The 15456-nt window shown below is 40.5% G+C and overlaps 1 protein-coding gene across 1 annotated transcript in view; it reads right to left on the bottom strand.

The window, feature by feature from the left end:
- The window catches only part of LOC149287895 (unconventional myosin-XIX-like), a 53106-nt gene that overhangs the window by 31669 nt on the left and 5981 nt on the right, over positions 1-15456 (bottom strand). The window contains exons 3-7 of the mRNA XM_089492264.1: positions 4199-4346; positions 3143-3291; positions 2406-2519; positions 2169-2301; positions 2017-2086 (exon numbers count right to left, since the gene is read on the bottom strand). Coding sequence (XP_089348390.1) covers positions 2017-2086; positions 2169-2301; positions 2406-2519; positions 3143-3291; positions 4199-4346 — 614 coding nt within the window. The remainder of the gene's footprint in view (positions 1-2016; positions 2087-2168; positions 2302-2405; positions 2520-3142; positions 3292-4198; positions 4347-15456) is intronic.

The following is a 15456-nucleotide window of genomic DNA, read 5'->3' as shown; positions in this document are numbered from 1 at the left end:
GTGTAAGAACAGTATAGGTATTTGTAAGCTGGTGTAAAAAGGCAGTGTATGTGTATATAAAGGCAGGTGTATATAAGGGCAGTGTATGTGACTAAAGTACAGCGTAGCTCATTGGAGTATATCATTCTTTAGAATATTTTTATTTGATATGTTGTTATGAAGAAATCTTCATAGAGCAGCTCTTGACAGGAAAAGAAAAACATCTAAAATAGGGCTGCAACTAACGATTATTTTAACAATAGATTAGTTGGCCGATTATTTTTTCCATTAATCGGATAAAAAATGCAATTTTTTCAAATTTTAAATAATGTCATAAAAAATGTACAATTTACACTTTCATCTCTTTATTGTAATGGCCTCTCTCTCTCTATTCACCTTCTTATTTTACTGACATAATAATAAAAGCTACAAGAACCCAAACACAGTGTTTCTCAAACTAGGTTTTAATACAAAGTTATTAGTAAATATGAATTCATATGTTAACTATTTTTCATATTTAATAAAAACTATGAGAAAAAAGCCTTGCTTATATTTTCTTTTATTTACCAAACTGCCCCCAGTTATGCACATCTGACCCCCAGCTTGCCACTCTGCCCCCATATATGCCTTATACCTCCTATATGCCAGAGATTCCACTGTGCCCCCTGATATGCCACTGTGCCCCCGATATGCCTTATACTCCTTATATGCCAGTGATATGCAACTGAGCCTCCTGATATACCTTTTACCCCCAAATATGTCTTATGCCCCCCTGATATGCCTAATATCGATATGCCTTATACCCCCTATATGCCTTATAACTTCTAATATGCCACTCGCCCCCATTTATGCCTTATACCTCCCTATATGCCACTGTGCACCCTGATATGCCACTCCGCTCCCCATAAATGCCCTGCACCACCCTGAAATTCATTATACTCCCTGATTCACCACTCTGCCTCCCCCAGATATGCCATTCTGCCTCCCTGGAATTCATTATACCCCCCATACACCACTATAACTCACCCATACACCACTCTGCCTCCTCCCCCCTCCCATACACCACTCTGGCTCCTCCCCCCTCCCATACACCACTCTGGCTCCTCCCCCTCCCATACACCACTCTGGCTCCTCCCCCTCCCATACACCACTCTGCCTCCTCCCCCTCCCATACACCACTCTGCCTCCTGTCAGCAACGGAGGTTCACAAGACACCAGGGAGCCGGGTAGAGAGGCAGAGTGGCGAATGGGAGGGGGAGGAGCTAGAGTGGTGTATGGGAGAGTGGCTCCCATACACCCCTCTGACTCCTCCCCCCTCCCATACACCACTCTGCCTCTCTCCAGACTCCCTGGTATTTTGTGAACCTCCGTTGCTGACAGGCACTTTCACTGCAGCTTCATAGAAGCCTCAGCGTAAGTGAAGGGCAGTAACGGAGGCTGTCTGTGCGATGCAGACCCCCACCAGCTGACAGAGAGGATGATCCTCTGCAGGAGACCTCAATTCTCTGTCAGCCGGTGGGGGTCTGCGCGATTCGCACAGACAGCCTCCGTTACTCACCTTCACTTACGCTGAGGCTTCTATGAAGCTACAGTGAAAGTGCCTGTCAGCAACGGAGGTTCACAAAATACCAGAGAGTCGGGAGAGAGGCAGAGCGGTGTATGGGAGGGGGGAGGAGTCAGAAGGGTGTATGGGAGGGGGGAGAGAGACGGAAGTGAGAGACCGGCCGACAGTGAGGGGAATCCAGGTCCCCTGCAGGCGGGGGATCTGGATTCTAGTGTTATAATCCGATCTCTGTTTGAGGTCGGATTATATAAAGGAGAGGAGTTTTTCAGAGCATTTGCTCTGAAAAAAACTTTTTATAATCGATAAAAATCGATTATTATCGATTTTATCGATTAGTTGGTTCAGCCCTAATCTAAAATATACATTCCATATGACACAAAATAACCTTTACCTGGAAAGATAGTTGGACATACATCACACGTATCCCTCTCTATAGTTCTGACCCAAGATTTAGTAAAGAATGGTAAAATTACCTGTTTAATTGGAGCTGGATATATTTCCCAAATCGGCTGCTGTTGCTGTTCCGGAGTGTACATGCATTTCCTAAGGGAAAAGAATAGAAATATAAGCTTTTCCATAAAATTTTTTACTTTTGCATTTAATATATATAAATGTATATATTTACCAAATGCTTCCATTACAGGATTAGAGTCAAGAACTCTGCTCTCGGTTCTTTCCACTGTCTCATTAGCCATATTAGAACTCGAAAGAGCAGCAACTGTGGCATAGAACTTCATAAGGCACCGAGACGTCCATGTCTATAAGAAACAGCATCCCCAAAGAACCATGTGAAGTATTACATTGCAAAATGTACAATTTTTTTTTTTTTTTACAAAAACATGCATTTTCAGGTGGTCATTACCTTTCCAGCACCACTTTCTCCACTAACAATAATAGATTGGTTTACTGGGTATATCTGGCTCTGTACATTTCTGTAGGCTTGTTCTGCCACAGTAAAGATATGGGGTTTATACTCCTGAAATTGAGATAGAAATAAAATATTACTAATATAAATGATCATACATAAAATAAAACCTATACTTCTGTGTGGGCAGACCTTTTAGGTCTTCTAGAATAAAGGGGCCATCACTCAACCACACATAACTGACTCCCCATCACTGTGTATTAGGGTCTGTATAGCTGTTTGACGTACGTGACTATGAAATGGCAGGTGGTAGTGACTGTAGGTGGCCAGACTGCTTTGATACATAGATATAGGTAGAGGAGTGTCTTGGAGAAATAAAAGGACGCTGTGCCCATAAACATAGCTTTTAAGTGACAGGGAGCATTAAGGAAAAAATAGCAGCTTTTCTTTTATGTCTCTCTACATGATGCAGCACTTATATGACAATATTTTAAGAGGCCTCCCTAGGAAGAACAGCACCTTGAAATATGTGACCCAAACTGTAGTTTTCTAGAAGTGTAGAATAACCCACACGGCTCAGGTGAACGTGTACTAAGTTGCCCCTGGCTTTTAAATAAACTAATCTACACAAGCAAGGTAGACACACGACACATTCATTTAGACAAAAGTGAGGGGGGCATTATATATATAATAAAATAAAAAAAACCTTGAGAAAAAATAATTGAGCCTTTTACCTGAGGATGAGGAGCAGAGTGGTATTGCTTCATAATTTCAGGACCGTATAGTTTATACACTGGCTGGAATGGATTGACAGCAACCACTGTGCACCCAGCATTTGTATAGAACAACTCTGCATCATATCTTGCTTGAAGGCATTTCAGAACTGGTGACAGAAATAAATATTCATTTGGAAAGTTATCATTATACATATACAAGCTTGGTAAAATATCACCATGATCATGGAACACATGCATAGACTTTTCTAAATTGCCGAGCAAAAACAATTCATGTCTGGATATACAAGTCAGCAACCCAATTGGACAAAGCTTTGACAAGACACTTAAGGGAAAACCTTCTCAACGATTAGAATAGATTCATATGTCAAAACTACACATAGCTTGAGTTTTTTCACCTTGGTTCATTTTTATATATATATATTATATATATATATATATATATATATATATATATATATATATATATATATATAAAAATAAGATGGAGAATAGAAAATGTATTGCAGTTCCTTTATGTACAAATTAATTAATAAATCTGTGTGTATACATAATTATTTATATACACACTTGGTTTGGTTCACGAGGATTTAGACAGAACAGCCTACAGATTAAGCAAACTCAACATCCCCAGACAATCCTCATGTTGTTAGTTTTTATAGGAGGATTATATGCTGCCGTTTCATAGCCGCCCACATTAATTTCTTAAATCCCATACTCTAATGTTAAACATAGTGATTTGCTGAATTGCAAAAAATAGACAGACAATCATCTTTAATTAGAGACTCTGGTATTCCTTTGATAGCCTCTGCTGCTTCTGTTTGTTAACATACTGCAAAAATTGGTTGAAACATGTTTTCCCTGTGTCATTCATTCCGACACAGATAGCAACACAGCCAAAAAAAGAAGGAAGGCCAGTCAATGTAGTGCAGTTTGGCTTAGGCAAAGCCAAAATATTTTATGCAGAAAAACCTGTCTCAGTGAGCAGACAGACATAGAAAGTTATATTGTCTGAAAGGTTCCATATTAAGAGTGCAAACCTTTGAAAAATATTACCTGTTTTAGTGGTTACAGGGTTTACTTTAGTTAGGTCATCATACAAGTGAAGATGGCCTTCATCAACTAAAAATGCGTTCACCTCCTCATCAAATGATTCATCAAGAGTTACTTGAGCGGATGTTTTCTTCGAAACTCCGTTCATATGCTAAATAAAAGTAAACACAAATGTTAGGGAACTAATCAATTTTAAATACAATCTATCAACCAGGAACACAATCAGGTATGGGACCCAACCACTTCAGGCAAATGTTTTCTAGTAGCACATGATAATTCAAGATGAATGTTCCTTGGCACAGCACTCATACCATGGACAGTGGATGACCAGTTGAGGATATGGAGTCATGGATGGTTGGGCCACAAGGGAAGAACATAAGGGAGACAGAAACAGACAGACACAGAGGTAAAATAAGAAACACATAAAATAGAATAGTATGAGCACAAGTGGAATGATGTCATGAAAGACATAAGGGGGGGGGGTAAAGGAAAGGCAAATGAAGCCCAAGACCATAATTTAGTATTAACCTAAAATGTCTGAAGATAACCCATATATAAATAAGCATCACTATTATGTCCACATACTCTTATATGCAGAATATTTACATACTGTATGTAACCAACATCTCAGATTAACTTTACCTTTTTCTTTTAAGTTTACATGAACAGGTTTAAAAAAAAAATAGGTTTTGATATGCAGAACTGCCTGGTTCTAACTCTTCCCATCTGTCTTGCTGAAGGTCAGCATTGACAAAGTCTAAATCTGTAAAGGAGTCAACCCATTGCAGTGTCCCTTTATCAGCAAAAGGTAAATACCCACTGTGCTTTTGCAATCTTATCAAATGTAAGAAAAGCCAGAAAGTAAGCAGGTAAATACATACCAAACTCAGAGTACCATAGCAAGTAGTTTTCCTTCATGCTCAAATTGTTTTATGATTTTACAATCAAACTAATAACATATACAATAGTTGCAAAATAGATGCAAGTTAGCGTCAAAGCTTTGACATCATTATACATTATGAAAGGCCAACTCCAGGGATCCTCTTCTGCAGGAAAAGCTTGACTGGCTATTTATAATGCAGTGCCAAATCTTTAAGACCTCTTCAGTCTCTTCACTCATTGAACTATGCATTATAGAACACTACCCTAGCCCTTCTTACTGGAGAAACGTGCCGATATTGGCCTTTTATAATGAATAGAGAAGTGGGGGAATTTGAAACCAAACTCTCCTGGCCAACTTTCCCTTTAAAGAATAAACCTCAATGAGCCTATACAGACCTATTACATTAAATTGATAATTGGGTCAATAAATACCATTACATAAGTTATGGTGGGTAAAGGTGATGGAAAACCCTTCCACTTAAAATTAAGGGGGTAGTAGAAGCATTATTAAACACTCACCTCAGTTTCCCTCAGACATCTCATGGTGCTGCCACAACCACAAGAGATTCTAGCTCTAGCTGAATCTAAACATCACTTAAATAAAATCTGACTTATGCAGTGAATAAGGTCTCAAAAAGCAGCACATGATGCTGTGATCCAAATACATAAAAGAACAGAAGAGAAACAAAGTAATTATCATATATCAGGTCCTATGAATCCAGGGAATCAATGTGAGAGCCCATATCTAGAAATGGAGAAAACTTGTAACAGTGGTGAACCTTCCCAAAATTGGCCGGCCTACCAAATTTCCTTCAAGAGCGCACTGGCTACTTACCTATGGGGTCACAGAAGCACCCAGGCTAACATGTAAAGAACTGCAAGCCTCGCTTACCTCAGTTAAGGCTTGGTATTCATGATTCCACAATTAGAAATATTGTGTAAAAATGGCATCCACTGGAGAGTTGCAACCACTGATGAACCTCACATTTCTTAAAGACATTTTAATGATTCCCAAGACTTTTGGGATAAATATTCTGTGGACTGATAAGTCGAATGTGGAACTTTTTGAAAGACATGGGTACTGTTACATCTGGCGTAAAGCTAACACAGCATTCCACAATAACAACATCCTCTTAACCAGTGACGTGCCTGGCACGCCATGGGATTCAGTGAAATAAAATTAAAAAATATAAAATAAAAATGTAATAGAATTTTAAAATAAAGACCCCAGTGATGTTACCATGGCAGCATAAGGGGAATCATCCAGTTCAAAGAAAATATGTCTAAAAAATAAAAATACAAAAAGTTATTTTTATGAGCAAGTCCTAAAATTGGCACTGTATTTTCCCCAAATTCCTGGCATGGAAAGTGTTAAAATACCAGCATTTGAAATACCCTGGGGTGTCTAGTTTTGAAACATATATGGTTTGATGGGGGTCAATTCAATTGGCCGACTTCAAAGAACCCAAACAGGACATGGGGCACCATAGAAGCCCCAACGGAAGTGCTGGCAGAAGAGGTTGTCTACGTGGATCGCACAGATGTTCACCAGCCGGCCCCGCTAGGCACCAGGGAGTCTGGGGGTGCACTGGTAAATCGGGGGGGGGGGGGTGGCATATCTAGGGAGCCACACAGCATCATGCCGTAATCCCGTGGGAGCTGCAGCAAGCGCCTGCTGAGGCATCGTGGTGAGTGAAGTGCTTGAGTGGGTATGTTAGTGTCTGGGTATCTAAGTGTCAGAGTGGGTAGGTAAGTGTCTGGGTTATGTAAGTGTGTCAGAGTGGCATATAGGGGGTTAAAAGGCATAACATGGGGCAGAGTGGCATATAGGGGGTTAAAAGGCATAACATGGGGCAGACACATCCATGCTATCACACACTCATTCACAAACATTTAAATACTCATTCATTCCATTAATCACACATACTTACCCAAAAACCCTCCCCCACCCCCTTACCTGAACTGCAGATCTCTCACTCGAAGACTTCTGCAGGGGCCCGGCTGTGCGAGCAACTTCTCTGGCCCCGCCCCCAGAGGAAGGAGGGGGGAGGTACAGTTATGCGAGGACGCTGCTAGCTTCCTGTTCTCCTGCCGCTAATAGCAGAGACGCTGCTCGCGACCAAAGCACCGGTAAGCAGCATGGCCCCAGCAGAATGAGGTCTGATTAGAAGACGACCTCGATTATAAGACGAGGGGTATTTTTCAGAGCATTTTCTCTGGAAAAAACCTTGTCTTATAATCGAGCAAATACGGTATATATATAAAGTGTGTTGTCCCAGGCTAAGGGAGCACAAGACAGCAGAGGTAGTCGGTCGGACTAGCCAGCTCCGTGACATATTATATATATATAGTCATGGAGCTGGCTAGTCCGACCGACTACCTCTGCTGTCTTGTGCTCCCTTAGCCTGGGACAACACACTTTCCCCGGTTCCCCAGTCACTAGCCGAGACTCAGTGTAGGGTAAAACCAAACGAAGACTGATTTATTTCTCACACACAGGGCTGGATATATCCAGCAAACCACACATTAACATAAAAACAAGATATTGGGACACAAACCGCCCCCTTAATCTGCCTTCCAGAGACAACAGGGGCAGTAACGGGATTAACAATACAATAGGTGGTGGGGGGGAGACTGATTTATACAACATTAAACTGAAAGAATGGTGGTCACTCCCTGGTGGCAGATCCTGGCTGTCTGCTGGAGATAATCCCCTCAGCCAGTATCATCTCGATACTGCTGGGGGTAGCCACAGAAGTCTTTACAAACCCAGGGCCCATAGTCAATAGGGAGGAGGCTGGCAGTCGGGCCTCTTCAGTGGTCCCAGTGACGGAGGGTTCCGTCACAAATATATATATATTTTTTTATTATTATTATTATTTTTTTAAAATTTTATTTATTTATTTATTTTTTGCTAGCTTTTCCAGTGTTGGAGATAGATGCATAGGATATAAAACTAGTTTTAACGAGAATGAAAAAAAAACATGCACCAGCAAGTCACAGCTATTTTCCTTTTTCAGTATAGCACACTGTAAATCATTACAACAAAAAGCAGAAATGTCACAACATTTTTGTTCGAGGCGTGGTTAAGCACACAGGTATTTACAATGCGACTACCAAAACAACCAACTTTTCTAAAGATGATACATATAGTTAAGTACCTTTGTTTAGATAAATGTGCATACAAAGAAACAGTAAAAAAATGAAATAAAAAAAAAAAAAAAACGAACTAAAAATGTATTTAATGAGTTAAGAAAATGATTACATTAAGTGCAGACAGAAATTTTGCGTACCTGGAATTTGAAATCTTAAAGACTTTATTTTCTTCCAATTCATTGGGTGTCAGAACAAGAGGAACGGGGAAGATGGCAGCATGACAGTGGTGGTCCTGGGTGCCTTTGTACCTCATCTCGAAGTCCCACATACTAAGTGGTTTGTTGCACTCGATGATCGTTTGGTATGAAACATATAGTTTGTGCAGCCACTGGAAGTGTGAATTTCCTCAACAGGATGTGCAGAAGCGGATAAGAAAGGAGACCACATGATGGAAATCACGGGCAATTAGAAGTTATGCCCAAAGGGTGGCTTGGATGGGATGGGATTTTACATTAATTAAAATAAACAAAAACTGCTTAAAGTTTAAACCAATTTTAAGCACTAAAAGACGTTTTAATATACGACTTTAACTATGCTGTGATTGTAAGAGTTACTGAGGAAGAACAGGCAAACTCCAACAAGCTCTTTTTGGACTGTATGGGACTAGTTATTTTCCAGCATTTGACATTAAGTTATTAAGGAGGATTTATTATGCAGATCCCGAGAAAAAGGTCACTTTTTGGACTTAAACTTGAATTAGCCAACACAACAGGAGTGATGGTTACTGATATAGGACCTCTGTAAAAAATTGTTTAGAGCTGCAATAGTCATTTACACCATTAACAATGTCTACAGTGTATTTCTGATCTATTTGATGTTATTCAAATTGCCAAAACACAAGGACGTTAAGTGACACCAAACTTTTGTACTGTCCTGTATAAAGGTGGGTTGTTGACTTCTTGATGACTGAATATCCACAATTAAAACCTGCCATCACTTAGTTAACATAATTTCACTATTTTGGAGCTATTTTATATCTGCGGGCAGATCTCCCTTCCAATACAGGAGCAAAATGGTACCACTTTAGCCATGGAAATATGGGAAACAGGTAGAGTTGTGTGATACCTGTATCACTTTTACACACTTCAGTGGTTTTGAAAGCTTGCACATCTACCCTGCCAATAAATGCAGACTTTCAGCTTTACTTGCTAATAGTATTGGTTGTTTCATTGTTGACTTGCATTGGTTTTGCCTATATATATGTGGTGAAGCGGTTATTTTTTGTATTCTGGAACGTGTCACGTCATGCCTTTGATGTATGTATGTTCTGTCCTCGAGTAACTTTAATCAAGCCTGGTCTTTGTTCCATCACCTAGAATAGGCTGGAGAGTTAGTGTAATAGTTCTCTTTAACTGAGCACCACTACATTGAAATGGTCCAGTCTTCCTGTGATACCCTACTGCTTCTCAGATGATTCCCCTGTAGATAATCACACATATTTGCTACAGTTATCTGGTTTCTAAATTGTATGCAAGCCTGCCAGTGTCAAGGGGGATGACAGCTGGACTGTCCCAGTGTTTCACCACTCCAACATACACACACACACCACTTCAAGATCTATTTTCCAAGGTGATTTTTTTTTTAAGCAGAAAGGCAGAAGTGGGTAACTGGCTAGTCCAAATTCTGACCAGCTCTAGAAGGGATCATGTACCATGACATTACACATGACTATCGTGATGGCATGGTATCAAGGAAGCCCTTATTCTGTGCCAACAGAAGAGAAGCCAGGTAAAAGTGTATGTGCATATGTAAAATAGAACGCATGAGGGTAGGACTGTACTTTCCTCCTGGGCCAAAACATGCTGGCCCTCCCCTGTCCAGGACTCCAGAGATAGCAGCACAAACATTACAGAAGTCACGGCTCCAAGGGTTTGTAAAGCCATGTAAAACTTTACATGTCATCTGGGGGAAATTGCCCCAAACAGCTCTTCCTCGCAAAGGAGGGAACATTGCAGGGTCAGGAGGTCCCCCCCCCCAAAAAAATCGTTATTTACTGCATGTGGCACATTTTCTACACCTTCCTTTGTCCCTCGTAAGCAGGTGTCTTTTATTTAATGATCTTTGAATCGGGGGGGGGGGGGGGTCTATGTCTTGCCATGTAAACATATCCAAGTCTTTGCTAAAGTAAGAATGAGAAATGTGCCAATGCGTCATCCTCAGAGTCTGGAAAAGTTTACACATTACCTTTCTTCCAGGAAAAACTGAAAAGGAAATCATAGGAAACCAATTCCACACAAGCATTCGTGAAACATTTAGATCGTAGACAATCCCACCAGAAGCCATCCTTGTCCATCCCAAGATTGACAACAGATACTTTTCCAACCACAAAACGGCCCAATAAAACGGGTGAAGGAAATATAATGAACGAGGAGCGAGCTTAAAGCAGCAGCCCTATTAACATTTGCATCATTACGAGAGGAGAGTCTTATAAGATCTTGGGGCGTCCTACATTTATACCCAACAAGCCTTAAAAGAATGCTACCTGTGAGGACAAACGTGACCTTCACTTACAAGTCACCCAATACATGCTGGTAAAGGATCAAGTTAAAAAAGGCTCGTTTGGGTACAATGAGCGCCCCAGGCAAAAACTACACCCTTATGCATGTTAGACCAGCACCTTAATCACAGCACAGAATATAAAAGCATATTGCGCAATAATAAACATTAATAAAAAGAATGTATTTATGAAATCATGCTGTAAACTACATAATGTTCGTTTTGTATTTAAACAATAGTACCAGCTCTATTCTCATTGGTGGTGAAGGTGACCTCGGTACCGGCAAGGGATGGGTGGTCTGTGGAGTTACCTGAAGGTTTCCGTTTGATCGATTCATGCTGTATGAGGCGTTCATATTTGCTTTGGTCCCCGCCTTTCGAGCCCCCCCCAACCACGCCAGCCGTGTCCACCGGAGCACGTTCTAATAGATTACAGGACTGTTACAGCGCCTCCTCAGCGCTTGAAGGACAAGAGGAGGAACCGTGCAGCAGACACTATCAAACCCAGCCCGCCGCCAGCCAGATCACACGAGTCCTGGGCTGTGATTGGTTCGCAAAGCGGGAAGACGTCACTGCATTCCAAAGGCTAGGGACGCAGACCGTGCGTACTCGAACCCGGAAGTACTGTGAGAATGCCATGAGGATGCTTATAGCTGGATCGCAGGGTCGTCGGTATGCAACACTTGCGGGTTCAAAGTAGATGCAGCCTTTAGCTTTAACCCTTTCTGGTCGTGTGTTTGAGTATGAAGAATATACACCAGAACAGGGCGTTTAGTTATTTCTTAATATGCGAACTCATCGCGGCTTACATGTTCTCTGTAAAGTAGTTTTTGAAAGGGGTGCTGTCCCGAGACTGCGGACGAAAACCGTGCTTTACACGGGGACCGAATTTTATCACACAATAAATCAAGGGGTCTGAATAAGCGGAAGAATTTGACGGTTCCCAAAGTCATCAAAGGTAACTTCGACAGTTTAGAGGTGCGGATTGCAAAAAGTTAACTGTAAGATTCTTTTGTTTGGCACAAGACGGAAATATACTCTTCTCATGTGCCAAGAGGACATAAACCTGTTTCTGTTATGCTATATACAACTTGTTGTGTCCCATTTGCCCATAGCACAGCGTTATGGAATTTGATGGCGCTATATAAAACAATCAAAAAGAATGATAAATCTCTCCTCTAGTGCACCTCAGGCCCATAAATTGTCAATCCCGTTCTGTGCATAAGGAAGCCCAAGTAACAATTTGAAGGAATCAAAACGTTACATATTTTATTAAAATGTATGCATGTCTTGGATATGTTCCATTGAACTCACTGCCTGTTCTCACTGGGTTGTTTGAGAATCTCTGCACATATGAAAAAAAAAAAGCTTCTCTCTAGCAATCAAAACTGAAAAAAAAACCAAAGTACTTTTAAAGGCATTCATTATTAGTGAGGTTGTCTGAGGCAGTTGACTGTCACCTTAATTCATAATATTTTTATTATGGTTGCTTGAGTGATCTGCAGCCTAGTAGTTGTAATTGACCAAATGCCCCTACTTCCCACTACTAGGAATTGTTAGGTGTGCAACCACCTATTGGCCTTTGTGGGAGTACATAGATCTTTGGCAGCAGTACAAATTATAAGGTTACATACATTTATTTATATAGGTCCAGCAGATTGCGCTTTACAATGTCAGTAGGATAAATTTAAAATCACAAACTGGTACAAAAGGAGAAGAGGGCCCTGCTCTCAAGTTTACAATCTTGCCAATGGGAACTAATTCACTTTACAGTCCAACTCTATGCTAGTATAGACTGTCTAGATGTAGTCTTGTACAAAGACTTATTTCCTATACAGTGCTTTAAGCACTGCAGATCTTATGTATTTCTGGATCACCCTAAACCAGATTTCAATCTAGGATGTTACAGAATCTGTGTTTTTCTAACAAGGTCCCCCTTTTGTCTGTTCGACTCTCTGCACCCTCTAGTGGCACTACAGTGCAGCTCACCACCATATCCTAGTTCTCTTTTAAGTGGAAAGGAGCAAATCGTTGTGTGCTTTCTCAAATAGCAAGAGTAGTCACAAAAATGTTCCTCAGTTATGGGAGACAGGAGCTCAGTTTTCTGCATCAAACCAAGTTGCAGACCTCAATGTGCCAACACTGCATATTAAACATGGAGAGGAGTTTTTTTCGGTACAATGAACTCATCAACTCACTCATTCATTCACACAATCATTAATTCTCCGTCATTCACACAAATCATATACACATGAATTCATAGTCACTCGTTCACACAAATTATCCACACATTAATTATTCATTCTCACTCATTTATTTCAATATTTTTACTATCCCCATCTCACTATCTACCCCTTCATTTGGCGTTCACTTACTCTGAAGTCTTGCAGTCAGGGCAGCACCGAGGCAGGTGGTGGCAGGGAGCGGAGGAAACAGAAGGGCACCGAGCTGTTGGTGAAAACTGTATGTATGTATTCATTTTTACCTCATGATGGGTTGACATTTTTCATTTGAAGTTAAATGATGATTGAACTAAAACTTTTAGAGGAAGTCATGGCCATTTTTTCAGGAAAGCCAATTAAATGTAGTTTGTTGTCCATGCACGAGTGAGAACCAAGCAGCTTTTCAGTTACTAGATCCCTTACTGTAGTTATGAATGAACCGGTTCAATGAGGAGTATTGGATAGTAAGGCTTTATGCTTACACTGTACTCTTATCAATTTTGCATCTAGAAGCATTTTGCATTTAGTAGGTGCTTTATGAATTTATGATGGTTTTTAAACCCTTGGAACCTTCATGCCGCCATAAAAATATGTGCCAGAAAACTGTGTAGATCACTACAAGAATGCTCCATGTGTCCTGTGCAGGGGATTAGGGCTGCAACTAATGATTATTTTCGATAATAATCGATTAGTTGGCCGATTATTTTTTCGATTAATCGGATTAAAAAAATGAATGTAAATTTTTCATTTATTTAAAATAATTTAATAAGCAAATGAGGTTAAAAACAAACAGCAGAATAAAAAAACTTCGCCGGCTGTCAGAGATCAGAGTTCCCCGTGATCTCTGACAGCCGGGGAAGGTCTGCGCGATGGACGCAGACAACCCCGCCGCTAACCGCACCTCCTCCCGGCTGCAGCGGAAGTTGTCAACGCGAATCGCGTAAAGCTCTACACACTGCCCAGACTACGCACCGGGGACTCAGAAGCTCCGGTAAGTTTGGAGGAGGGAGGGAGTGTTAAATTTCTGTAGGCAGAGTGCTCTATGAAATGCCTTTTAACCCCCTTAATGCCACTCTGCCTCCAGAAATGCCTTTTAACCATCTATACGCCACTCTGCCTCCTGAAATGCCTTATACCTCCCTATATGCCACTCTGCCCCATAATATGCCTTTAAACCCCCTAAATACCAGAGTGGCATATCAGGGGGCACAGTGGCATTTAGGGGGTCAAAAGGCATATCAGGGGGCACAGTGCCATTTAGAGGGTTAAAAGGCAACGAGAAAATCCAAAAAAAAAGTAACGCCATCCTCATACCTAATCCAAAATAGCATAAGACTGTTTGTTCAGCTAAAATGAGCTTTATTCCATAGTAATTTATTGACAATGGCAGATGGCAGTTAATCATAGGCTATCACTAGATTAGCTCTACCTGGAAAGATTTAAACTCCAAGAAACCATAGCATTTAAAAAATGACTAGGGTAGACTGTAAAATGGGACTATTTGTAAACCAGAATTAATCATATTGGCTCATTTTCTAAATTGTATCTTATTTACAGAAACTAGCCAGCTTCAGTATGTGACACTTTTTTCTCTGTGTTTCCCTTTTCTTGATGTTAGTATGGCTACTGGCTTTCTTCTGTCGCTGTTCTCTACATATTGAACCTATTACTTCCTGGCATGAATTCCATTCCAAAATGTGTGACCTCTATATTTCTGGGTCCATCTGTAACATGGCCACAATACTGTCATCCTTTACTGAAAATATTCATCCCACAACTGAGTGGTTTGCAAATTTGACCCACAATGCAATGAGCCACAGCCATATTATAATTGGATGAATGTAACTAAGTGAGCTTATAAAATAAATAGAATAGGTTTATAACCTATTCTGTCATAAGTACAATAATGTTAATAGAAATTGACTAAATGTAAATACCTCAGTCAGTCAAGGTAACTCATTTACTTTTTTTTTTTTTTTTTACAAACATACACATCATTTACACATTTTATAGCTTGCCACTCATTGATGCAAATGCTTCAGTCTTAGTCATGCTTGGAAGATTTGGCCTTACATCCCCTACATTTGTTGAAAAAGGAAACACTTTGTTTCCCTCAGACAAAAATGCAACAGATGCTCATTTCTCTAACTTCATAGACATTTTTCTTTCAATCATTGTTAAAGACCAGGAAACACAAATTGGAGTTTCACAGGACGCACATGAGTATGCCAGAGAAGACGAGTAATGTAAACCACACAATCTGGTTCAAGTGAAGAGATATGGGCACAGTGTATCCAAAGAGTTATGTGGCTTTGTGCCAACTTTCTGTTCTTCATTGTTAAGAATGAATGCAGGTCTGTCATATAAATTGACACATTCAGGTCATCAATGTGTTATGATATGCTCCCTGGAAGGTTTCCTGTTACTCAGTGTAGAACATTGTTGTGGGGATCTATGCCCGGGTTCCATCCAATGCCAACACGTGCTTGCCACATTTTGGAGATT

The sequence above is a fragment of the Sceloporus occidentalis genome, unplaced genomic scaffold (assembly GCF_023333645.1).
Source record: "Sceloporus occidentalis isolate IW3139 unplaced genomic scaffold, rSceOcc1.0.p SCAF_55, whole genome shotgun sequence".
NCBI lineage: Eukaryota > Metazoa > Chordata > Lepidosauria > Squamata > Phrynosomatidae > Sceloporus > Sceloporus occidentalis.
This window is presented reverse-complemented; position numbering and strand designations above follow the sequence as displayed.